This window comes from Rhipicephalus sanguineus, chromosome 4 (genome assembly GCF_013339695.2).
Source record: "Rhipicephalus sanguineus isolate Rsan-2018 chromosome 4, BIME_Rsan_1.4, whole genome shotgun sequence".
Lineage (NCBI taxonomy): Eukaryota > Metazoa > Arthropoda > Arachnida > Ixodida > Ixodidae > Rhipicephalus > Rhipicephalus sanguineus.
In genome coordinates this window covers 73810564-73837517 of record NC_051179.1, presented here as the reverse complement: position 1 = coordinate 73837517, position 26954 = coordinate 73810564, and the positions used below count along the sequence as shown (strand labels likewise).

The following is a 26954-nucleotide window of genomic DNA, read 5'->3' as shown; positions in this document are numbered from 1 at the left end:
ATTCAAAGAGATTTTACAGCTGTTCATTATACACAATTATTTGTTATACGTGGGTTTGATACATGCGGTTGAACTGTATATATATATATTGCACTGTTCATGCTATAATGTGTGTCTGACCCGAATATGTTTAGACAGGGACAATGAATATGCACATCTCTTCTCATGACTATTGTGTTAAAACATGTCCATGCATACTGTGTTTATACTCTGTCTCATGATTCCTCAGCAGCAAAGTGGAAGCTGCCGCTGGCACCAGTCATGAAACATTGCAATTCTGCTAATGCCGGTTAGATGTAGCAGTGTCTCCGTGAAAAGCACTATATCTTTCTGCAACATGCAACACCCCTAATAACAGCATGGTTTCCAGTTGTGCACGTGGATTATTGTAAAGCAATAAAACGCACCATGTGGCACATAACCTGATATTCCTCAGCAAAGCTTGTAGCACTCACTGTGCTCCCCACAAAGTGTGAGACAGTTCATAGCCGTGACAGGAAGTGTGCATACATACTACTTCTTGCCAAATAAACTCTGAACATCCAGCCACTCGGAACACATAGGTGGAGTTTATTTTGTCAAGCATTTTTTGTGCCCTGGCTTATGGCTTACCTGAAAAGAAAGACAAGAAACAAGATATTAGGACACTTGAACCAATAAGAAAGAAGGCAATCTTTGTTAAAATAAAATATTGCATCTATCTTGCAATAACAAATGAGAGACAAGGAGCAGGTTCTAATGCACCGACACCACACCCAAACTCTTAGAAGTGGAAAAGGCATGTATCCCTAAAATGTCTGGAGGAGTGAACAAAAGCAGCATTCACATGGAAAAAGCTGAATGACTTTTTCTGTGTGGATGCCATAAAGGGACACTGTAGAGTAACCAAGTTGAGCAGGAATGCTAGATTGTCCTTCAGGAACCATAAATATGTAGCCCTTCAAAAGTACCGTATTTACACGATTGTAGGTCAACCCATTTTATCTTAATTTGAAGTCCGAAGTTGGGGGGTCGACTTACAGTTGAAACCGAAGCTTGGTTGTACAAGTCGGCTTACAACCGAAACCGAAGCCGAGAAACAAGGCACGCGGTGCCATGGTTACGACAGTGTGTTTACGTTACGACTCTACCATTAACACATACCGTATTTCCTTGAGTACAACCAGCACCCCACAGTAACAATTCGCGGAAAGTTTTCTAAAAATGATTACGCATATTGCCGCTATGCCAGCTTTTCTGCGTGGCTTCGAAGCACTGCCGTGAAGCTCTTTGCATACTGAATTCGAGTTTGTCTTCAGTGACATCGTAAATAAATTTTTTTTGAGAAATGCACCCACGCGCTTCTTTTTTTCTTTTGCCGTGCTATTTTAGCGGGGTCGACTTATATTCAAGTCGACTTATAGTCGTGTAAATACGGTACTGACAGAAAAATTTTACATCTTTTTTTTTTGTTGCAATAAGTAGCTCACGACCCATTTCTCACAACTGGAAACCTTGTGGGCTTGAGCACATCATAGTTCATATTATGGAGACGATTTTATAGCGCCCAGTCGCAGTTTTGGTTTCAAAGAGCACCAAGTGAGGGGACACCCAGAATGGTTTTCATGTAAACATAGCTGACTACGTGAGCACACAAAACAGTGGTCACATGAGCATCGCTCCGACAACTCTTTTCAGCTAAGGCTCCCTGGGTGCTGCTACAATCCCTTCTGGGATGTTGCAAATATGCGTGACCCCCAAAAAATGCCCTGCCGAGGCAAGGACGTCAGCCTTTGTACTCCCGTGCGTATCTGCCCCCTCTTTCCATTGAAAGGATCTGCTAGGACAGAGCGCTCACAAGAACCGTGGCAGCCAACACAAACTCACGACACAGCTGGTTGTTTACGCAAAAACCAATGTCGCATTTCATGTGCAGTGGTGTGACACGTACTTTAAAATTGATTTTAAGTATTTAATAGGCTATATTATTTGTTGATATTTCGTAGAAGATGCATGTGTATCCACAAAAATTTATCCCACAAGTTATCTCACCTTCAAAATATTGTGTCAGTACTCCTTTAAATAAGCAAAGGGTGAGAAATCAGTATAAAACTTTATAAGGTGAGAAATCATTGTAACATAAATGGCTGCGAATGGATTCAAGCAGAGATTGGCCGAGATGGGGTGTAGTTTTTTTATTAAAAAATGTCCAATTAAAAGGGCTAAAGAGGAGAACAAACATGTTCTGTGACAATATTTAGCCCTTCCACACAAAAAGAGGCACATGCAATGTGAAATAGGCAAAAAGAAATGTTCTCGATAAGTCACTGCACAGGTGTCGCATATGCAACAGAAAGTTTTGGTTTCTCCTCCTACACCACGCTGATTAATTTTAGCTGGAAAGCATTGCAGATTGTCCTTGCTTGAGGTATTTCCACAAAGGTCAGTTTCCACAAGCTAACTCAAAATGCACAATGTGCGTAGTGTCACAGCAGCATTATACCAACTATTGCTCAATGCATTTGCTCAAAGGCAGGCAGCTTGATTCTGCCCAACTTTCTATTACAGTACAATCAATGTGCTAGACATTATAAAACGTAATGCGTGCCAGTCAGTTTTATTAAGTTGCACATACCCCAGCTTCTCACGATTCGGAAAAACCAGGCCTGACAACGTAATTACGGCTGAAGAGACTCCAGTTTCCCATAATAAGAGACGCGGCTTCACCCTCCACGAACTCATTCGGAAAATTGTCCCAGTATACAGCAACACTAGCCATGCAAACCGACAGGAGCTTTTAGCATCTTGTGCCACTCAGCTAGCTGAAATGCAGTCCACCTTCCGAGGCAAGAGTTCACTGTCGAGTTCAAGGTTAGGAATGACCTGCATAGCAATGTGTGCTCAAATAACACCAGCGCTGACAACACTAAGTGCACCTTCTGCTCGTTCTCTTACTCTAGGCTTCTTTTTTTCTTTTTCTTTGTTTCTCATGCTCCAGGTGACTGCGCGCCCGGTTACCTGGTAATGCAGCTAATGCAGCATAGTGCCATGCAATACGCTGAGAAAGGCAGCACAGGAAATTGCAGAAGTATGCTGCTGTGGTAGCGAGAGAAATTGGCAACGAGTAATTCCGTCAACCTATGCATTTTTTTTTCTGTTAATATGACTATGTCGTCTCACATGCAAGAAGTAAACGAACTCTAGGGATCGCAACCTATCATTATACCTAAACTTCATGCCTCTCTTTTGCGTCCCTCTAAAGGAAGCCCTCCAACACTTCTGAAGCACCTACATTTTATAGACTGATGGCTGGGGATAATTTTAGCATAGGTCCTAAGCACCGATATCACACGCAGTAAACTCACTATATCGCTGCCGACTGCATCAGCACGTAGTGGTCCTCGCCAGAACATTTGCGAGCAGAAATGACGACGCTGCGTGCCAGCCTATGATTGGATAAATGTAACGTAAGAAGCTATCGTGGCATGGCATCAATGTTGAGATTACTACTGGGTTTCGTTTTTCTTCTCTGTGCTCTTTCAATGAACTACAAAGCACGACAGAGGCACTGGCTGCCATTTCGCCTCAGGTTTTTTTTTGCCGGCGCGGGTTGGATGTCCATATGAAACACTTCTCTCTCTTCCCTCTTTTTGCTTCTGTACGTTTGCAAGCTGCCTCTTTCCGCACCTGCGGTAGGCTCTTGATTGTTGTGGAAGTGGTGCAAGTAATCCTCTTCATTCAATGACCTTGTAGTAGTTTGTCAGGCGGCTCACCAAACTACCCGCATAAGGGCAACCATGTTTCGCTGCCCATGCCGCTCCACAAATTCCTTTCTCAGAATGAGGAGGGAATGACATGGTTGTACGGAGCAGCAGACAAAGCCTCGCCAGCCTCGCTTCGATGACAAGTCAGGCGTCAGGCACCACATTTGTTACTATGGCACCGACATCAACAATACATTAAAAAGGACAAGCAACAGTGGTGTGCAAGCTTCACCTACGTAGGAGCTTTCGGCTCATTTCATTGGGGCTCTCTGAAACGTCACAGGGCGAGTGAAACGTGGTCATGTGACCCCACAAAAATCAAGTTAAGGGTAGGCATTTTTTCTCTTGTATTTTCAATTTTCTTGATCGAATAACTTCGGATTGCGTGTTGCTATCGCTGCCGCTCTTGCTGCCCTAACCTGTCTGTACTTCAGTCTACGCAATCCACGAGTAAAAAATGGGGTGTTGAAGAGTGTTGGAGGGCCCCTTTAAGGGCGGGAAACCATGATAATGAAAACTCAGTGTAATCTGTCACATAATGAGAGTGTGTATTTCTTGAAGCTGCTGTTAAATTGTTCACCATAATTGCCCATGCCCCCTGAACCGATTACTAGACAACTGGTTAGTGAAATTTCCCAATTAGAAAGTTTACAACGCCTTTCAAGATAGGAGTCTGACGGTATCTGCCACAACCAGAGAAACTGCTCCTACACACCAAAAACTGTGGTTTCGACAACTGGTATATGCAAGAGTAATCTAGTGATACAATAAAAGCTCATTCATTCAAACTTGAAGGGAGCTATAAAAGCATTTGAATTAGGCAGAGTTCAAATTAGCGGGTGAGTGCTGGAACTAACAGACATCACGCCACACTATGTGGGCAGAACCCAAAGAAGCCTCCTCTGGACTCGTTATCGCAAATTAGGCACTACTACACATTTTGTGACAGGTGATCTTGTAAATGAAGTTCATGGAGCTCTCTAAAGCAAACAGAATTAACTGATCAGTCAGTGATACACCAGAAACAAGCACCGACATGCATTCATGTGAGCAGCGAGCCTTAATGTCGAAATACAGTACATGATGCCATTTATGCTCCAAAACACGTTTATTTACACAGCAGAGTTAATGGAATCAAAACTAAAAGTAATCAATAATTTGCTTACATTTCTTCTGTCGAGACTCTTTCAGCATCGTTTACAGCTTGCTTAAGAGCTCCAGTGCAGCTTACTAATTCTCATCTGCTGAGAAATGCTGCTGTTTCGTTGTTTTGCAAACTAAATTTGGTTTGGTTTGGTTTCGCAACACACTGTGATCACTCTGCACCGACTTCTGCGAGGAGCGATGAAAACCAGGGGCTCCCAGTTCGAATTAACCGTTGTAGATACTGACGCATTCAAATTAACGAGCTTTTACTGTATCTTGAGCTTCTGATGCAGCCATAGAATTTGCACATCAACATGCAAAATAATGACTACAACATTTCATATGTTGAGTCATTTTTAATAACACTTGAGATATCAAACTTGGCACAAATAAGTACTAGCAACCCTTGGCACACTGCCGTTCTGCAATTCCAGCAGAATCAAGTGCTGCACAATGCTCAGAACTACACCACTGCCTCTGCTCTTATCTGCTGCCACATCAGTGCCATTACCACTTCTTTTTTACAGAGTGCAGTGGGGTATTTATACACATAATTTCTTGCCTTCCTGGACCACTAAGCATCACATGCAAGCAAGAATTAAAAGGCAGATAGTCATGAAACAACAATGAAAATCTTATGACCAAATTGAAACCTTATCAGTTAATATGAGTTACCCTGTGTTCGAAGACATGCATTCATGTCTGCATTCACCTTGCTAACAACCCAGCTCTTGGAACTTCAAGGTTTATCACCATTTTGAAGTGCAGTCATAATTCGTCACTAACAGTTTTATACACGCCTTGTAAAAATTTCAGCTATAGTGAACGCTGGCTGCAAAAATTAAGCACTGAAAGCCAATCTACATATTATGGCTCTAATCTGTACTGCATGTGCCCTACAGTGGTTAACTCCCAAGCAAAATGTCCAATGAACAGAAAAACCTGTCCACACCTTGCCAAGATTGGCTATGCAGCTATAGCAGCCCAAACACTCGGGGCCCAATACAGAGAAGCCAAATGTGAATAGCTGCCATAGGCCAGAGTTCTATAAGAGACTACTAGAGGAAAATCTGGCACTAGTGCATAGAAATGTTTTCCAGGATGGGCCAACCACCATGGAAATGATCAAAAGTTTAGGCATCTAACTTGAATTGGCTGAAATCCTGCCTTGTGGCAGAATCTGTCCAACTAAAATAGAACCCTGCTGATATGTTTTGACGTGACTGTAAGAAATAAACATTAAGAGCCAGGAAACCTAAAGGCCTAATAACGGGATTGATTTTAAATAATTGAGTAGTGTGAATTGGACAGAATTTTAGTTCAATGCTTAAACTTGAAAAAAGACTCTAACATTGCATGGTGTGTTTGTTGACACCTGATCAGCTGAGAGAGAGAGAGACATAACTTTATTTTGTCCTTGCTGGGGTCAAGGGAGGCGGGGGCCGGGAGACTAGCCCTACCGGAGCCCCCCTTCCTCAGGCGGCGGCCAGACCTTGGGTCTTGGCGGCGTCTTCGGCCAGCCGGACTGCCCAGAGTTGGTCATCCGGGCACGCGCTGAGCAGCATAGCCTCCCACTGCTCGGGCGTGGTAATCTTAAGTGTAGGGTTCTTGCTGTGTTTGGTGGTGTGTGTCGCTGCGGGACATGCCCAGATAATGTGGTCGAGGTTGGCGCGAGCCATCCCGCAAGCTTTGCACTGTGGTGTGTAAACGTCCGGGTATATGCGACTGTACAGCGCGTCCGGGTATATGCGACTGTACAGCGCGGGACTGATCAGCTGACATGCGGGGTTATTCTAGTCAGCTGTCACGCAGCTGACTAGAATGCAGACAGTTCACTGCAAGAGAAAGCACATCTACTTGGGTGTAAGCTACAGGCAGCCAAAATAACCAGGCATGGCTGGAGGCAAGTGCATACCAGACCCCTGCTTCCACCTGGCACAACCACCTCTACCATCAATTCATAGAGCTCTCGTGTTCTCTTTCATAAAGGACCTTCACGTACAAGCAACAGACGAGGCAGTACTGGCGCCCCACTTGAGAAAAAAAAATAGAGGAAGTATAGAGAAAAAGAATGAAAGAGGGATGGGGATTGTGAATTGGACAACTGAGTTCTAAACACATCATTGGTATTGGATTGAATCCAAAACAACTTTACTTGGTCCTGCGCAACGTGACGGGGTCGCGACCCCGTCACATCTAAAAAATTTTGCTTGTTATCATAAAGGGCATCTTGTTCCGAGTAAAAACAAACGCTCCAGCATTCTTTCAATAAATCACAGTGGATCTCCTCACAGGTTGAGCATTTCTGACTGCTTTTTAGCTACTTATGCAAGCACACCCTTAAATACCTGGTTACACACACACAAGAAAAATACAGCAGATCAGCAAATAACACCAGCAAAAGTCAACTTACAACTTCAATCCTTCAGCGCAACTGCTGCACCAACTTCATTATCCTGTTGTCCACAACGGTCCTCGATTTACGGCCCTTTGTGATTTTGCTGCCTCTCGGTGGGTTAATGTTGAACATCTCCCTGGAAGGCATGTCGGTACATTAGCTGGGCATTTACCTTGGCTTTTTGTCACTCCTTGTTACAATTATAAAGTCACTATCCTATTTCTTCCTGCTTTCGAAGCATCACAAGGGTGCTTTATATTTAAGAAATTTTGAAGTCCTCATGATCTGCGATTTATAAAGATCCAATAAGCAATATTTAAAATGTACAATGCCATCTGTCAACAAGCCCGTAAGCACGATCTGCCATAATTTGCTGGGCGTGAAAATGAAACCGGTTGCATTTCAGGTGCTAGCTGCCGATTTTTCGTTTTTGTTCTGCAATGACCTGCCTATGGTTCGTGGACTGTCTGGGTAATGTGATAATGTTGAGAACAAGGCAACACTGATTGTATTTGCATGTATCGGTTACTTGAAAGAAAGAAAAAAGAAGAGAACTGACGCGAACTTGCTTTGTCAACAAGACTGGCGCCACACTTTAGTTTGGAAATGACCAGCACATGCAAAAAGGCTCTTCAACTTCAGTTCTTGATTACCCTGCAATTTAGTTGCCTTTCCTGTAATATAATCTGGACCTGCCCAACAAAATTCCAATGTACGCATCTTTAAACAGACAGACGTCACACGCGTGAGAGAGCACGATTGATCAACATTTGCTTGTCAGTGGTGCTGATTGAGGAAAGTGATGATTTATGTACAGTAATACCTTGTTAACTCGAAGTAGTAAAAACCAGAAAAAATTTCGAGAGAAGCAGATTTTCGAGTTAAGCAAAGTTGAACAAATTCCATTCAGAAGTCCAGTTCTATCTGAAAACATTATCGCTACTGACCAGTTTCTTAACAGGAGCGCCTAAATGGCTCTTTGTAAAGGTTTTAAAGAAAAATAATGACATACCAGAGCTATCAATCAGCTGTGTTTTTCGACACTGCCTCGTTATTTAGCGCAGAAAGACCAACTAAGGCTGGTCTGCCTCTCAGTAACACTTGCACCTAGCAAAGCTTTCTCGAGTTGCTTAACACATCGCATGTGCTGATCACCCCTGTCACTGCACTCAACTTTATTTCCCATCAAGCGAAGCATGTTTCTTGTTTTGGCTGATGTCGTCACCCCTTGGGTAGCTGCGTCGACACTGCCGCGATAATAATATCTGGGGTTTAACGTCCCAAAACCACTATACGATTATGAGAGATGCCGTAGTGGAGGGCTCCGGAAATTTCGACCTCCTGGGGTTCGTTAACGTGCACCTAAATCTATAGATAAGTACACGGGCCTCTGACATTTTCGCCTCCATCGAAAATGCAGCCGCCGCGGCTGGGATTCGATCCCGCGACCACTGCCGCGATCACCGTGCATGACGCCACGTTGTTTCGCTTAATAATATCTGATAATAAAAGGCTAATTATATGCTAACGGACTCATGAGTCGACTCGCTCAGACTCAGATCGAGTCGTGAGTCTGCGTCCGAGTGAGATTATATTCTACTGAGTCTCAGTCCGAATGAGTCCAGTTGAGAAAAATTATAGTGAGTCTGAGTGAGTCCAGATGAGGAAAAGTTTGGTGAGTCTGAGTCCGAGTGAGCCCTAAGGGCAAGATATGTTTCGTGAGTGAGTCTGAGTAAGCTCCATATTTTTTGCCGACCTATGCTCACATGTGTACAACCATGCAACTGGCATGCCAGCATAAATAAAATACACTTTACTTTTATGGTAACTTTGAAACCAAGTGCCGCATTAAGATGTAACTATAAAAAAAAGTACACAATTAATTCCCAAGAAAAAAAAAATGTGGTGCCGTGCTACCTTTAGCTATCAACTTTCTGAGGATGGCTTAAATGCTGCCACTGCACAGTAACAACCAAGCTCTTACGAATAAAAATTTAGCTGTATCCTGACAGAGCCCCTGGTGCTGGAGTCAATACAAGCCTTCCTTTTTCTCAAATCTTGCAGAACAGATACAAAACATTTGTCACACCTAAATCACTACTTATGTGTGACTCTTCAACATAAAAGTGACAGCTCAAAACAGAGAGAACTGAATATTTGCAGAATAAAATAACATGATAGATAGAGGCCCTTGGCAATAAAATATGATGATACTGAGTATTCTTGGTTTACTAACGTTTATGGCTGACATTAGCACTTTTATTTATATAGTTCAAAATACGGCTACAATGAAGCATTATTCGACCATCCACAAAAGCAAAGGACTCCCCACAAGATTAAGCCTTAGAGACAAAAGCAACAATTCCACCCTTTTCCTTTACAACACAACAAATTTCAAGCAGCACCTTGCACAGTGATAAAGTCGGCTAATGAACTACAATTATTTAAAGGGGTCACGAATCACTTTTCCAAGTAATGATCTAATGACCTCAGTATCGGAGTTTACTGCCTCCCGAATCGATTGCCGCAAAAATTTCTCGAATCCGTCAAGAATCAGCGGAGTTACGGGGGTTTGGCGCACGCTCCCAGTGCTTTCTCTCTTTTCTCGTGCTGACGAGCGCAATGGAAGCTAGACAGGGAGGGATGGCACGGGGGAAAGAAGTTACGTCAGTGCGCGTCATGAAATGCGATCGCTCTCTCGCTGTGATTTGCTTGCACGAGTGCGGCTACCGTGTACTGAGGAGTGCGGCGCCGGCAAGTGGCGGCACCCCGCGGCAAGAAGCAAATCTGATCCGAACGCCGCTCTCGATTTACGTCGGCTATCGGCCAATAAGCATGCTATGTCTCTTGCGACGTAAACTGGCAGATCCGCGACGTCAACGTGCAGACGTTGCCCCGCCGAACTGACGAGAGTGAGAACCGGCCTCTGTTTGAAAAGAGGGCGCCTGAGGAAACGGCAACTTCGCGCTCTGCTTGTGGCCTTTACGCGGCGCGCACGACTGTAATATTCGGCAGAGCAGTTCATAGCTGTGTCAGCTTTCCGCAGGATGTGTTTTTCCACAAGCCCAAGGGGTGCTTCATGACCCCTTTAAAAGGTGAAAATGTGATCAACAGCCCATATTTAAGACACAGCAACCAGCGAAACTCGCAGTCATGCACTATCAGAGACAAAAAAAAAAAAAGAATTAGAGACAAAATTTATTACCACTTCTGCGTTTTATAACAATGACCCCTAAGATTTCTTTGGCTTAGTTGTCTGTTGGATTAATTTCGTTGTGTCTAACAAAGAAACGAGCTCCTTGAAAAAAATTCCCCTTCTTTCATTATTATGTCTTTTATGCAAATAACTTGAAGCAGCGCGAAAAAAAAAAATGAGGACAACGAAGGAACACACACAACAGGACTAGCGCTGGACTGCCAACTGAATCTTTACTGAAAATTCACCACTTATACCTGTCACAAAAAAACGCCAACATTAATCAAAGATGGTGGGCATGCGTATTCCTATACTAACAGGTGTTTCTCAAGAAAACATCTCTCCTGAGTAGTAAAACTAAGTGACACTGCACTGACACATTTATCTTCAGCTTTAGTAATTATAATAAGCTTTTATGATTTTTTCTTTTTTGGCTTTTCCAAAATTTTTATACACTTTTCATACTTTTATGCATGCCATCATGCACAAAGATTGAGCCAAGGCAGCTACTAGAACACTGACTGCATCATCGGCATATCTCACCTCTGAAGAAATTCGAGTGTTGTGGTAACGGGATCTGCATAGGCTAGGTTGAAAATGTAGTAGCTCAGAAGTAAAAGGCAGGTAGCCTCCGAAAACTCCACGGCCTCTGTGAAAAGGATCTGCTGTTCGCAGGCCACAAAACATTCTTTCCTGAAAATGCTTCCTGCGAAAAGACGGCAGGCAAACCAATGGATTAAAATCACTTCATTATTCATAATCATTATTCATAATCAATGCAACCTGAAAGGTAAAGCAATTTTATTAAAAAGGCTGCCAATCCATTTACTGCAATCAAAGCAGGCACTGTTTGGATTCTATAGAAGCCTGCAATGTGCAGTGCTTTTTAAAGAAAATGCACATAATTCAGCGATTGCCAAGACAAGCTATATCTTAAAAACCAATAAAAGTGCTCATTCTAACAGCCCACAGCCACTGCTTTCAGACATGTCTCTTTTCATGACAAAATTTTTTGCAGGACCAGGGCTTATAAAATCTGAAATAAGTTTCCAGCCAAATGCCATTTTCTTGAGTGGCTGAATGGAACTTGGTGTTACCACAGATGGCTTAAAACACTTGACTGTAGAAAGTCTTCATACTTTACTCTTTAACTGTCAATTTAACTTCCAAAATAGTTACTGAAATTGCCATTTCTTATAAGTAGTCATAATTCTGTCCATACAATTTTGATTCTGAAAATATATTACATAATCAATTTCTGTTTAGAATTAACACAGAAATTAAAAAAGAAAAAACTGCTGTTGCGGGCAGCTTCCCCCTATGTATGCCGTGGTAATGGCCCTACCAGCAGTGGCCGATGGCCGATCATTGGACACATCTTGGATTCCCATCGGCTTCCGTTATCATTGGCCAATGCCCTGACAGCGTGATAGAAAAGGGCATGGCCTACATGCAAAATATGGATAAGATGGCAGCGAAAGTGGCCAACTTATTTTTTAAGTGTGTGTTTCCCGTAGTTGTTGGCTCTTACCACTTAACAGAACGAAACAAAAGGTTTGAAATATATCTGCGATATTTAAGATGGAGGCCAAGGGCTTTTCTGTAACGTACCATGGGTGCTTGCCAATGTTCTCGGAATGTGCTTGGCCATTAAGCATACTCACTTCTTTGTATTATTCTATTCCATGGAAATTCGTGGCGCACGAACACGTACAAGCGGTTAAAAAAAATGAGACGGAGGAGCGGTTGTGTCCGTTTCTCTAGTACAGTTTGTCGTGAAGTCGTACCACTACCAAATAGCCACGTGCGAATATTTTTTCCGGTCATTAATTCAGTTCGCTCTGATTGCCCTACGGAATACTTCATTTTTAATTTCTTTTTATCCAGAGGACCAGACCTGTACATGCGCGCGCGCGCAGTGCGACGTTTGAATTTCGCACCTTTTCCCGCGCGCGCCACGGTTCGGCCTGTGCACAACCTTAGTGCGCTAAAAAAAAATAGTTCACCAATGCATCCAAACAGGCAAATTTCACGAATTTACAAACTGCAGCGGCCGTTAAGCGCTTGTGTAATAGTACACAAGTCATTAAAAATATTGCAGTTAGTGTGGCTTTAAGCGTGTATTCGCATGCACCGAATACACTCCAACCACGCGTGTATGACTGCGCGTCGTCTTCGCGCGCCTTGTTCCTTGTTCGCACGGCGTTGGTTGAAGGTGGAGGTGTGCTATTCAGCGACGAGCTTCTAATTCAAGTTGAAATAGAAGGTGAGTAAATTTCAGCAGTCTCTCTATTTGCCCTTGTACCCTCTATGCAATATGAGATTCGATAACGAGGTTCACTGAGGCGAAACTCGCGGATGCTGCGTACGTAGTGCATGTGTAGTCCTAGCTCTTTCAATGTGTGTGATTGCACATGCCGCAGTTTTCCCATGTTACTAGCGAAAACCGGGCATATGCCAAACGTTCTTCTGTACGGTGTTCGAGTATCGCTTTAATTCACCTTAATTTTTTATGAGCGATCCACGGTTTTTTGTGAAAACTATTCCCGATATGACAAACTGAACGGACTGTCACCTGTCAACACACGTCCGAAAGACAGTTGCCGAGCCGCTGACGCAGTCTGTAGCTGCTACATCGCGGTAGATGCAAGGTTACACTTAGTATGCAGTATGACCGTACTTTGTATCAAGCAGCGTCGAGCTTCGTATACTTTCGCAGAGGACGGCGACCAGATCGGACGATTAGCCGCTCTAGACAAGTGTTGTTCAGACTGCACTTGAAGTGAAATGCGTAAATGCGTCGACTACATTGGTGTCAGCGGTCCGGAACCTACATTTATCGAGGAGGCTATGCCCTTTAACACGTAGCAGCGAGTGGCGTGTGGTCGGCGTGCGCGGCGATTTCTCGTTCGCTTCTGAAGGAGTGCCTCGCGTTGCCACATTGTCATGCTGACGCGCCGTGCGATTTAGAGTCGATGCCAGCGCCTTATTAATTAATAAGGAATTATAAACTTGTGCATGTGATCATATTTCCAAGGCGAATTAGATGTGAAGGCTGGTGCAGTTGAATGCAAGGAAGTCGTGGGATCTTCTGCCTTGCAAATTCAACCACAGGTGTATTTTTTTTTTTCATTTACGTACGTCATTTCGTGCCTTGTCAAAGGGGCATCGGGCAGCCGCCCTGCTTGACGCAATGAGATTTCTCGGCATTTTTTTTCTTCTTTAGTGGAATCCATCTTTTAAAATAATGTCATGATGAAATTTCAGCTATCACAATTTTCCACCATGAAGGCATAGCTTTTGTCAGTCCACACAAGTACCGCGTAGAATGTATAATGAATATTTCAAATGATGAAATAATGCTGTTTTATCCCTGCAAAGTTATCTTTCTGTTGGCACCACAACCTCTGAATATAATAAGAGTTCTTTCCAAGCTTTAAAACATGTGTAACACATTTTTGATAAACTTGATTTATTTATTGCTTTTCTATTACAGATCAGCTATTTCTCCCTAGAAGATGGCAGCAGTGCTAAAGACGCCATGCACAGGGAGCTCCAGCTCATTGTATCTAAAATGGTCGTACAGAAGTACAGCTGGGTTTCTGAGAACAAATTAGCATTTAAAAGCCTGGCAAATGTGCTGCTGTTTCTCCTTGGTAAGTGTCAATAAAAAACAAATTCTAGTTTTCTCTCCTGCTCTGCAGGACAACATTCTCATTATGAGGTTCAGTATTATGTAGACTTCTCCATGTTGTGATTATTTTTGTCGTAGTTGTTTATAAAATGCTTCACCGCGACCAGTATACTGTATTACTGATGTTTGTTTGGAAACTTGTCCAACTGATACAAATTTTTCAGAGTTTATATATGCTGCCTTCATGAATACTGCCAACTTGTGCCATCGGGAGCAAGAATCAGCATTGAAACAAACAGTTTCACTACTACCAAGGTGCTTCTCCAGTGCAGTGTTCGATCGTCTTATTTACTGTTTTATTGGCGTTCCTATTTTTAGGAGCCGAGAACCAGAGCACATAACCAATTTCTTTGTTTAACAGTCAGCAGCACTGCTAAGCAGCAGGACTCAACAGAAGCTACCCGGCAACTGCAACATTATGGTACATCGACTATCCCAGCAACGTTCATAAATCTCAAAGGACATACGTTCAGGAAGAAAACAAGGACATAATGGAGTGCTCGTGCGCTTGAAAGAATATATCCAGCAAAATTTGCTTGGGCCAAGCATGGCAAATCATCAGTGGCCAAGCTGTCCATCATTGGAAAGTTATTGGAGGCCAAGTGAGGTATGTGCTTGGAAAATGTAACAAGCCTACCATTGGCCAAGCAAAGGAAGGCCGTGCTTGGCAAATGATTGGAAACACCCCTTGCCATGATTGGAAATGAAGTGGAATACCATGCACTAGCCAAGCATGTTCTTGATATGGGGGCCAAGCATTTTGGCCAATGCAATTTTTAGTACTTTTATTTTACTTTTTTATCTTGGCTACAATTTCGTGCCCAGCTAGATTTTTTGTAGGTTTTTTAGTGGAATACTATACATAGCTAAGCATATGTTGATATGGGTTTCAAGCATTCTGGCCAATGCAATTTCTAGTACTTTTATTTAGTTTTTCATCCTGGCTCAGTTTCATGCCCAGCTTTTTGCTAACTTTTGTCAGTCACACCCAGACAAATCACAAGGCGAATATTTTTGGTACATGTTTATTTACACAATTAAATACACCTCCAGAGATTCCTCTAGAGATTACGTAAAGTTTCTTCAGCTTTCACTGCATTCTTTACTCATGGCAGCACGCCGTCTTTGTGTGCGTCCACCTTCCTGATCGGCGGCAAACATCAGCCACCTTTTTGTAGTGTCTGCAACAACCGCATCAGTAGTACTGAACAATGTGTGTGTTGCACCTGTAAAATACAATTACACAAAATACCGTGAGCCCGTTTTCTTTTAAAAATGTTTAATGTCGAAAGCAAGTGCTTTAGGCAGTCTACAGTTGTGTTGCTCAGCTGTGCAGCAGAATAGTAAACCATGAAATTCGTTATGTGCTCCAGTTTTCAACTTCTAAAGATAGGAAACTGATTAAAGCAGAAACTAAGGAGATCAAACACTGAACTGGCGAATTACATGGTTCCAGGGAAAGTTTTTCATTGCTGACTTTACCTCCAGTCGGCAGAAGTCAGCATTATTCATGACGCCAGCGTACATCATACTAAGAAAACATTGATTCAGTATCACTTAATTGATTCAGAGCTGCCAAACAAACATCCCTAATACAGTACAAGATCACGCTGAAGCATTTTCTAAACAACTAAAACCACATTATCACAGCATAGAGAATTCTACATAACGCTAAAGCTAATAATGAATATGTTGCCAGCGAAAGCCGCAGAAGAAGACAAAAGTGCTATTTATTTTAATTATGCTTACCAAGCAGAAGCAACAGAACATTTGAGAGGCTTTTAAACGGAAACTTGTTTCCGGAAGATCCAGCCCAGCTGCACTGCACTGCAGCTGCCTTCGAAGTTATGTGCCGGAGGAGTCTTCGCACAGCATCTTTTGAGTCGCTGCCCCCTTTCAGGGAGAAGTAGCTAGTCTGTAACAAAGTCATACATAAATAAGTTCAACGTAGTTACATCATGCCTAAATGCACTTAAATGCCTGCACTATATCCTGAGGTTGTGGCACCAACGGAAAGATAATCTTGCAGTGATAAAAAAGAACACTATTTTATCACCTGAAAAATGCATTAAAGATTTTAATGGATACTTGCATGGCCTCACAAAAGCAATGCCTTCGTGGTGGAAAATTGCGATCAAAAGCCAAAACTTATTAAGCATTTAGGCCTCGTTCAACTCTGATGAACAGCACTTTTTTGTAAATTTATAGAAGTTTCTTTCGCACAATGGTAAGAATTGTGTGTTTGTGCAAATCATAAATGAGTTTGGACAAGTGGCATTCACTCCATCCAAGAAAATGGATACAGAAATTGTACAATTGAGCAAATAGGACAACCAATTATTCATTCAGCTGATAGCTCATTTACATTGAAATCTCATTGAGCTTCAGTTTTAATACTGCTGAATTTACTACATTATTTTCAAATTCGGTCCACAGATAATTCAAAGTAAGAATCGTGGGATGCAAATTCAGAAGAAATGCATTGCAGCCAGTATGGCATGACTTACTAGCTCTGCGTACTTATTGACTACAACAATCAAACAGAGCCAATTTTCTAAACAACACGCACTGCCTCCATAATCATCAAAAATTTACATTTCATAATGTTAGGTAGGACGAGGTTGGGTGAGGTGGCACGGCAGAAAGACGAGAAGACTTTTACCACAATTTCTTGTGGTAAAAGTCTTTCTGTCGAGCAGTTTTTCTTAACAATGTCCATAATGCACAAAAATCTAGACGACATAATCATGCAGCTGACAATGAAGCCCATTTCCTTTTGTACATTGGCTTACCAATGACTCCATGTGTGCTTGATCTGACAAATACTTGTCAAATTCCACCAGTTCATCTATTGTGCTGACAGGGAGTGCTGGGCAGTCCTTTGGCAGCTGCATCACAACGTTACTGCCACAGGAATTCTTCTTGCGAATGCTTCTCACATTTACAAGGATGTCGCCAAGGGTCCTTAAGACCTCCTTTTCGAACCCTGAAAGAGGTTTAACATCAAAATTTTCAAAGCAGAGGTACTGGTCATCTGCCCAATTATGTTTCTATTCTGTGGACACTGATTGAGCTGCCTTGTCTGAAGTGTCAGGGCGCGGTGACGGCCATTAACCCCTTCCAATAGGCCTAAGTTCATGAGGAGTGCATCATTTAGAAGCACTGCAATGTGATTTTTCAAGAGTGTGACCAATGTATTAATTTGCCAGAACTTCGAATACTTCAAATATTAAAAATGCGGTTCAAATCAACTTGAGTAGCAAACACTATTAAAAAATATTTGAAGGTTGAATTATTTGCACACCCCTATTCAAAAACATTTATTTTCACAAAGTACTTATCAGCGTCTCTCATGAAGTATTGCAAATTTTATGTGCTTCTTACCAAGCTGTCTAGCATGAAGCCTTTTTACAAGATCAAATGTTTCTTGTAGGGTGGGGCATAGGTTGCTTCCATCTGTAAGCAACAATATCAGATAAATAGAATAGCACGAAACAATGTATGACAAGGTGAAGAAGGTTACAGGACAAGCGCACTGTCCTGTAACCTTCGTCTTGTCACACGTTTTTTCTACTTTTATTCATCGTAAATTACCAACTCCCCTACAGTCTATTCTTCTAAGTTACAATATCAGAGCAGTTCAGACCAATTGTTACCAGCATTTGTAAACCTAAGACAATTACTAAACACCTCAGCTGCTATGCATGTCCTGTCAAGCTAATTTACATAGACGCGTATATTATTGGAATAGCACCATTTGTTGCTGCTGCAAAAATAAAAAATTAAGTATTATATATATGTATAATATGCATTAAAAGTATACGTGCAGAAAATGTGACATAGAACCTAAATATTTTCCTGTTTCGATATTAAAAATTACATGCTACTCTTCTCTAAACTATGCCAATGCTGATGGCTAGGACTAGCTAAATTGCAAAAAATGCTTGGTGCACTGGTTTCAAGATATTTTTAATCTAAAGATCAGAGAGGTTGGAAGTACTATATGAGCTAGTACCACTTGTAGTCCAGGCATCAGGCCACTGGTAGAGACGCAACGTTATGTAAAAATACAGAATATTACACTACTTTACTGTCAGCACCCAGGCTTTCCTTGTGCATAAATGCAAGTTTCGTCATACCTCTGCCAGATTGAAGTTGGTTTCCTGAGGCAGAAGCGTGCTGACCAACAGGAGGTGGGCTGGAGCACTCTGTAATCAAGAAAAGTGATACAGGACAAAAGTACTGTGTGATAATATCAACTTTGACAACAGGGAAATGCAGTACAGCGTACTTGCAAATGTAAAAACTTCAATAAGCAAGTGACAGCTGATCTGTGTCATGTGAAGTTTTCTATATAGTGGCAAGCAATGTTCCACAACTAAAAATAAAATTGTTCATCCACCTTACATTTATGTAACAAATTTTAACCAAGCAACTGCACAACAATAGGCTGTAATCATAGTTGTAAAAAAAACTATTTACAACGTAATAAATGTCACTCAGCAATCCACATATACTTGTCTTTGTTCCTGTGGTTTGCCTTGTATGTGCTACATGTGAAGAGAAACAAACCTCACGGGACGTTTTGTTCTACATTTCTAGCACGTGAATGGAATAGGAAAAGGTAGAAAGAACACAAGACAGGAAGAATGCTGCTTCTTACTGTTCAGAACACTGCCTAGCTGAGCGAACAGGACAAGCACTAACTGTAGAAGACATGCAAATTGGGCGTGTTGGTGAGGTTCCATGGTAAAAATATACTGTAACCATTGCGCCGACTCACTGTGCAGAAGTTTTTAAAGAAGTAGAATTTTTCAGCATGTAAATTGAAAGGCACGGAAGATGGTAGGGGCACGCCATATTAGGAAAAGAGAGAGTGAATGCATTTTTTAGACTGTGAAATAATCCTGTTGAATAAAGGCTAAGAACGTGCAGTGTCACACAAATTAACTATGATGAACCTGTCACCACAGTGCTGCATGCGCATAATAGGTTTAATACAGATTTTCTTGTGATGCAATATAGTCTTTATCGCCCTTCTTTTGTCGGTTGTCATGTGTGATAAGTGGGCTTAGTTTTCCAGGAAATGAATTTTGTGAAGCATTCTTTATTTGAAGTTAGTGCCTCTGCTGCGTGATTTTTTTTTCATTTCAATCATTCACTCCCCTCATTGCTATGAATCTTAACAAACTCTAAATTTTCCATTCTCTTGAACAAGTATATTTCTAATAATGAGTTACAGATCAAAAAGCAAAGAGGACTTGAATTGTATCACAAATATTAAATATTTTCACACCCCTAGTAATGTGACCACAGAGCCTAGTTGTGCACAGCAATGGAAGAAAAAAAAAGTTTGTTTCGACGATCCAAACACTGAGGATTTCAAGCAACCAAACAGAGGTGACAGACATACTGTGCCATACCAAGAATTGTGGGGAGAGCTGGGCTTCTTGGTTGTACATGATTAGAAAAAACAGCACAAAAACCATAGGACACACAGGAAGGGAACGCATACAGTGCTGTGTGCATTCTGTGGTTCCTGTGGTTTTCACACTGTTTCTTCTAATCATACCAAGAAATTTAGAATAATCAAATAGCCAATCATGTTGGAAGTACCTGTTTCCTGCTGAGAGGGACTTGCACTGGGACTTTCGCATGGAGGTGGTGTATAACCCCGTGTGGGGCTTGGAGGTTCCATGACGCTAGGTGACCACGCACCAGAACGTGTGTGCTCCTGTGAGGGTCCAGCAAGAGAGCTTTGGGATGGTGTCCGCAGGCAGTTCTGGGGGTGTCTTGGGCTCAGTGGCATGACGCTGGAAGACGAACCCTCTGAAAGTGTCGAAGAGGTGGTTACAAAAACATCCTCAACTTTGCTTACAAAAACATCCTCGCATTTAAAACCTGGAAATTGCAAAAGACAGCAATGTTGCATAGGACTGGCATTGATGCAAGTTGAGTAGAACTGTGAGTCGACCTGACTGATTTAGTGAAGTTTAAGATAAAAAGTACGTCCCTCGTCTACTCGTTTTATGCTGGCCAGTGCATTTATGCGGCCAGTGCTGGCAATTAAATAATACTTCGAATACCTTTTTAGCACAAACTGGTGCAGCAAACACAAACGTGCCGTACTGTAGTGAAAAGGGTAAATACAGACTAATACCATGTGAATGACTGGTTAAATGTTGCCAACTATCTAACATCAATTAATTGAATGCAAGCATTTAATAAAGCTCATTTTCTCCTTGTCAGAATTATCTTCGTTTTGTATGATCTGTGTGGGTCATCTTATTAACCGCAATATATTCAAAATTATTCTCTCAGCAGAATCGCTTAAATTACACTGGGTGCAAAATGGTGAAACACTAAACTTGCAGACGCATTGTAAATAACTGCATTCTACCATACCTGGGTGCAATTCAACAGTAGAGGAGGCAGACAGCTGCAGTTGTCCACTGGTCACTGGCTCTGTGCCAGCTGAACTGTCACATGGACTGGGTGGCGCCACTCTACTTGAGTTACAGATGGCTGATGGGGGTTTTGGTGCAGGTGGCAACTTGGAAGCTGTCGACAAACCTGGTTCCATAAAAAAGTTGGCATAAATGCCTGACCAAAACATACAGATACCCTCTATTTAGTGGATATGCTATAGTCACTGCAGATGCGATTTTAAAAAACAGCTGCATTAAATAAGCAATGTGATGGGCTGTAATAATTCAAATGATGAGTCGCATATTTTGTCAAACGCTAAATGGAAAAAATTGTACCTTTGGCGCGACGCGATGACCGTGAGTCCTTACATGTTGGCTCATCAACTGCGTCAGAATCTGAGGAGTCACATTTTGATTTGCGCTTTCGATACTTTCTCGTTCTTCGTTTTTCATCTGGATCAGATTTCTGAATGTCTGAAGTGTCTGCTGATTCGTTCAGCTTATCAAAAGCTTCCTTTAAGGTATCTGCAAAGAAATAACACATAATTTAAAGGCATATTTTCACATGATGAAATAGTGAAGTGTTAGGGCATGAAGGGCCCCATTAAACATTGCTTCATACCTCGATGTCCAATAATCATCACCTCCTGAAGTGTCCATGAAGCATCAACAGCTTTTTTTGATGTCATAGCCTTCACAACGTCCAATTTTGTGGACGCTGGAGGCCAGAAGGCATACGTTCTGCTATCTTCTTGAATAATCCATGTCGATGGTACGACATAGCGAGTTTTTTCACTGAGAAACTCAACTATTAAATACCTAAAAAATGAAGATTACATTCAACATCAAACCCTGGCCCTTAACCTCCGAAAGCTGTGGAGCATCTGACCACGGTGGCTGTCAGGTTCGTAAAGCAGCAGAGGATGCTTACAATAATTGGAAACGAACAGGCCGCCATTGGAAACTGAACCAGGCGACATTTGATGTACTAACTCTCAAATTAAAGCTGGAATCCCCAGGCTAGTTGAGGCACAAAGTGGGATATCATTAGCCATAGTGAGATTTGAAAAACTGGAGAAGAACAGACTGTTAATTAATGAGCACATCATTCGCTTCAGAGTGGGCCTTAGAACGGGGTATGGTGTAGAGGTTGTAATCCATAAAGATGTTCCTGGCAACGATAAATTTTACAATATCAATGAGATTGTGGCAAAAGTCACGGTAAAACTAAATAAGATATAAGCTCAAAGCTATACAAGGGTATGCTTCAGCGTACAGTTTTTACCTAACACTAAATATTTAAAACAGGAGAATCACAGAAAATGGAGCGTTGACACGATTACAAGTGGTTGTTGCTTTCACAAAACAACTTCATTTTATCAAATTGTTAGCCTAATCCACATTCCTTTTCGCACTACTTTAATAACATGAAACGGTCATATGTCTATTTTTACAATCAGCACTTATATAAAAATGTAGCTATATGTGCTTTTACACCACTAAACACAACGCATGTGAAAAAGCGGAAAGAAAGCAACTTTGCGTTCAACATTGAAAAGCATGCCTTTGCAAGCAATGTTAGAAGCACTGAAACTGGACAACTGCCGCTTAGCACCATGAGCAGAAAACACAGAAACAAGTGATGAATGACAGGGATGAGAGTATAGGTCTTCAGTTTGTTCCAGTTCCTGGCCCACAACAAAAAGCTCGTTGTCACAAAGTAGGAAGTTGTTGATGCACAGCACACGACCACATTTCAGGAGCACAAACCTGTCCTGGCTCTCTGTACGCAATACTGTGGTCCCAAAGTGAACTTTACGGTACTGTGCTTTCCACAGCAGCCCACAAGTAGGACCATTTGAGTGCTGTGACAGTGGGTCTACATAGCATTGTGAAATGTCTGTGATGGCAGGCACCTTAAAAGATGTGACGCTATGAGTCTCCTCAATCCGTTTTGCCAGCTGTTCAAGAGGCCTGCTGCCTGTACGCACAAGACGCTTCACCTTCTGTAAGTAGTTCTCGAAAGGAAAGGCACTAAAACTGTCGAGAGGACCAAATCGCAGGCAGTCCTTAGCAAGGTGTACCAGGCAATGTACATTGTAGACTAAGAATTCTTTTCCATATAACACGACTGCACATTCCACGAAGAACTTCAACAACTGCTCAGCATACTTAATATGTTCTTCGGAGGAATGGCTCACAAGAATAGAAGCTGCAACATGTAATGTGAGGAAATGCTCATACAACTGCTTGGATAAAACAGCTTTGAGAACAACAGGTCCAGCATAAAGGAGAAAAAAGCGAAACTCAGCTGCCTTCCATCTGTTGACTTCATCAACCCCACGACACCTTCTGGGAAAGTCTGCCCTAGGAATCTGAAGCCTCAGTCCACAAAGAAGGCCTGACAGCCGTTGTACATTAGCAGACTGCATTCTCACTGAAAGGCTGCCATGCAGCCAGGTTAGCACCAGTTTTTTTGTTACCCCTAAGCACACAAGGTGCATATACTCAAGTGGAAACAATGAAACCATCCCTAGTCCAAGAGACGTAAGTGGTGAATGGCCTTTGTGGTGGTCATCATCAGTCTGCTGAGCAAAGCCGGAGTCAGTACGGCAAGGAGCTGTGATGTCGGGAAACGTCATTCGTCCGTGATAAACTCCTTCAGTTGTACACTTCTCACAAGCTGACCTTGCATTGTGTCCTTTCACTGCCTTTATGAATGATCTGGCCGGGGCATCACATATGAAAGCTCGTACTGACACAACAAAGCGCTCTCCCCTGTGGACAAATCCATCCCTCAAGATTTCAGCCAGTTCAGCTACAAAGGGGTTAATAAATTCATCTAGAAGAGGCTTGGAGTTTCCACAGTAAGCACCAACGATGTGCACACTGTCCTCTCTACGATGCTGTGGGTGATGAAGTTCGGCAAGTATGCACCAAAACTCTGTTCCACTGCTTTTGAAGAGCGGAAGGCCATCAACATTGAAGCTCACTTGGAAAGCTAAACAAGGCAGGCGATGCATACTTTCAAGCAGAGCACTAAGGCTCCTTTTTAATCCAAAGTGATAATACTGTCCAGTGCTCAATTTACTAAGTGTAACAACTGATGGCGTAGCTAGAAGCGTGCGTGCTGAACTTGGCAACTGTGGCAAATGGGGTTTTAGTATATGGAGAAGGCTATCAAGACTTCCATGCGTTATATTTCCATTAAGTGCCCAGCCTCTGAGTGATGAAACAATACTATGGTGCCTGTCAACAACCATCAATTCATCATCAGATGAACTTGCAGATGAACTCGAATTCAATGTGCACAATTCTCCACTTGTGTTGGCACTTGCAAAGTTGTTTGGTTCAACGGGCAATTGTTCATGTGCAGTGTCGTCATGTGCAGTGTCGTCGTGTGCAATGTCCTCATATGCAATATCCTCATGTGCACTAAGGGACGTGTCCTCGATATGAACACCATCTGAACGGTTGCAAAGTCTCTTAGACTTGTCAGTAAAGTCATCATGCCTGCTGCTGGACACGGTGTGCACAAAATGATCAATGCGGGAAATGCTTGCGGTTGCATCATCAACAATTTTCCTCTGCTCCTTGCGACGTGTTCTCTCAGCTTCAGTACACCTAATCATGGCAGCGCTATAACACTAGAATTGAATATCACCTCCTGCAGTCTTGGGAAGATGGCTCCAGGCTCATTCTCAACCTGAAAACAGGAGTCACTATTAAAAATGTATTAAAAATGATAACCAAGGTGCACCAACAGCGACAGTACAAAACATGGACTGCACTTTAACTGAAATAAGCGAATGGTTACACTTCTCAGCTTGAAGCCATTAAAAGGTGGTTGGTTGAGGTGGGCAAATATACTGGTTTTATTTTTATCCCCTACACGCTATTTAAAGTTATCCGTGGGCATTTAGTGAACTGCAGACACATCAGCAGGCATGCACCTCCTTCGCGTCAAACCACAGTTTGTCTAGACTTGTTGGTCTATTTGCTGCTACTAATGTTAACTTGATTACATTAAAAAGGTATTCCATAGAGCTCACGGTCAAAAGATCACTGCAAACTGTGCCAAAGCATCATTTATTACACATGCACATATAGAACTTACAATATCTTCTACGCGACTCCTCTTCTTACTGCGAAAAAAAGTTCAACAATAACTCTGACCGCCTCTTCCATAAATGCAGGCACAACCTTGCAATTTTTTTAATGTAAGGGCGTGGAGGTCACGGTACGGTAGTTTCTAATATCGGCGAGAATCAACGAGATCAGCGATACGACGATCAGCTTCACACTGGCCTTATATATGCACGATCGCACAGATAACGCTGACAAAAGTGCATTCATCTCTAAGCAAATAGCGTGACAGAGAGCGCATCGCACGCAAGTGTGTTTTCAGCATTTGTGCATCGTAGAGCAAATCTCGATCGTTATTACTTCTCGCCTATATTGGTCGCTACCATATTCCGTGGTCAACGGAGTCAACATTTGCGCGTAGCCGATGCATTCCACTACATGTACGTACATCTGCATGGCGCGAACAGAAGATCGTCCGTCGAGATGATTTCATATCGCACATTGTTTTTCCCGAAAAGGGTACGTGGATCGCTCACTAAAACCTAAGGCCAATTGAATCTGTGCTCGAACGCCGTATCTAAGAACATTTCGCACGTGTCTGCCGGTAACATACGGCATGTGCAATAAAAGGCGCTAGGAATACACAAAAACGTCCGCGATTTCTGTCTCAGCACCTCGTCATCAAATCTCACATTGCATTGAGAGAAAAGAGCAACGAAGAAGACCACTCAAGTTTACTCACCTTATATTTCAGCGGAAGCTTGTCGCTGTACAACCTGATCGTGCGAGCAACGCGTGAAGAAAGGTGAACGGGGTAGGAGTCGCGGGGGAAGTCGGGAAAAAAACCCGCGTGCTATCATACAAATATGTGCATGCCAATACATGCTTAAAACAAGATCAAATGCAATATACTTGACGATTTATGTACGATTATTTAAGCGCTTAAGAACTGCTGCACTTTGTTAGTTCGTGAAAAATACCTGTTCGGCTGCTTCTGTGAACTATTTTCTTTAGCGCAGTACGGCTGTATAGCGGCCGACGTGTACGGTGCGCGGGAAAAGGCACAGAATTCAAACATCGCAAACGTTATGCGCGCACTTACAGCTCTGACTCTCTGGAGAAAAAAAAAAAGTTGAGTATTCCGTACAGCAACCAGGGCGAACTTAATTAATGACCGCAAAAACACACGTTTCTGGTTATACCGGTACAGCTTTTGTACGACATCATGGCAAATGTACCACAGACACAGGTACAGCCGCGCTTCCTGATTTTTTTAAACCATTAATATATATGTTCCTGTGCCACGAATTTCCACACACTTACACGCAGAAGTGAGTGTACTTGATGGCCAAATTTAATTATTCCGAGAACAATGGCCCGCGACGATGGTATGTTAAAGGAAAGCCCTTGGCCACCATATTAAATTTTGCAGATATCTCCGAAACCTCTTTGTTCATTCTGATATGTGGCAATTGCCAACAACTAAGAGAAAAACACACTTGAAAAAAACGTTCGCCGCTGTCGCCACCATCTTGCCCATAATTTGGACGTAGGCCATGCCCTTTTCTATCACACAGTCAGGGCATTGGCCAATGATAACGGAAGCCGATGGGAATCCAATGTGTGTCCAATCATCGGCCATCGGCCACTGCTGGTAGGGATGTTGTTCTGGAAGAGGGTGCCAGAATAGAAGATTAAGTGGGACATTTTTTGTTGTATTTCTTCATCTTTTGTTTCATATTGATGGGGTTCTCACAAAACTACGCAAGCTACTCCATTAATAAACTTGTAGTTGAAAGTGAAAAAAAATATGTATTATGCTGTCCAATCAACTCTTCCTGTCCGTGCATGTGTTCTGATCTTCATAATCATGCATAACCGATTAGCCTTCCAACAAATGTTCCCGCTATGTGTTGAAAATTGTTGAAAGCCTGAGAAATGACTTTTTAAAGAGAAGCTCATGATTTTTTGTCTCCTTGTATTTCACAGGTGCCAGACGTACCCTGTTCAACACAACCGACGCAGCTGTTTCGGACATAACAAAAAGGTGGCTCATGTTCGCTGTGGATCAAGAAGGTGCACTTATGCAAAGACGGCGTGCCACCTTGATGAAAGACTCCAACAGAAGCCCAAGCAACACTTTATAATCGCAAGAGTTCAGGAAGGAATATAAAAATGGCGTATTGCCTTGTATATATTCAGTGTAAAATAAACCTGAAGCACCAGAAATATTTGCCTTGTGACTTGTTTGGGGGATGTGGGG

The 26954-nt window shown here is 42.3% G+C and overlaps 1 protein-coding gene and 1 long non-coding RNA gene across 2 annotated transcripts in view; one reads left to right on the top strand and one right to left on the bottom strand.

The window, feature by feature from the left end:
- Nucleotides 1-546: 546 nt before the first annotated feature.
- LOC119390254 (uncharacterized) overlaps nucleotides 547-26954 on the bottom strand; it is a 41897-nt gene continuing 15489 nt past the window's right edge. Inside the window, exons 5-7 of the mRNA XM_037657830.1 lie at nucleotides 11027-11189; nucleotides 7303-7423; nucleotides 547-612 (exon numbers count right to left, since the gene is read on the bottom strand). Coding sequence (XP_037513758.1) covers nucleotides 7315-7423; nucleotides 11027-11189 — 272 coding nt within the window. The 3' untranslated portion in view covers nucleotides 547-612; nucleotides 7303-7314. The remainder of the gene's footprint in view (nucleotides 613-7302; nucleotides 7424-11026; nucleotides 11190-26954) is intronic.
- On the top strand, nucleotides 12652-26914 carry LOC119390255 (uncharacterized). The gene is made up of 3 exons (XR_005183264.2): nucleotides 12652-12749; nucleotides 13980-14139; nucleotides 26681-26914. It is a non-coding gene; the product is annotated as an uncharacterized LOC119390255 (long non-coding RNA).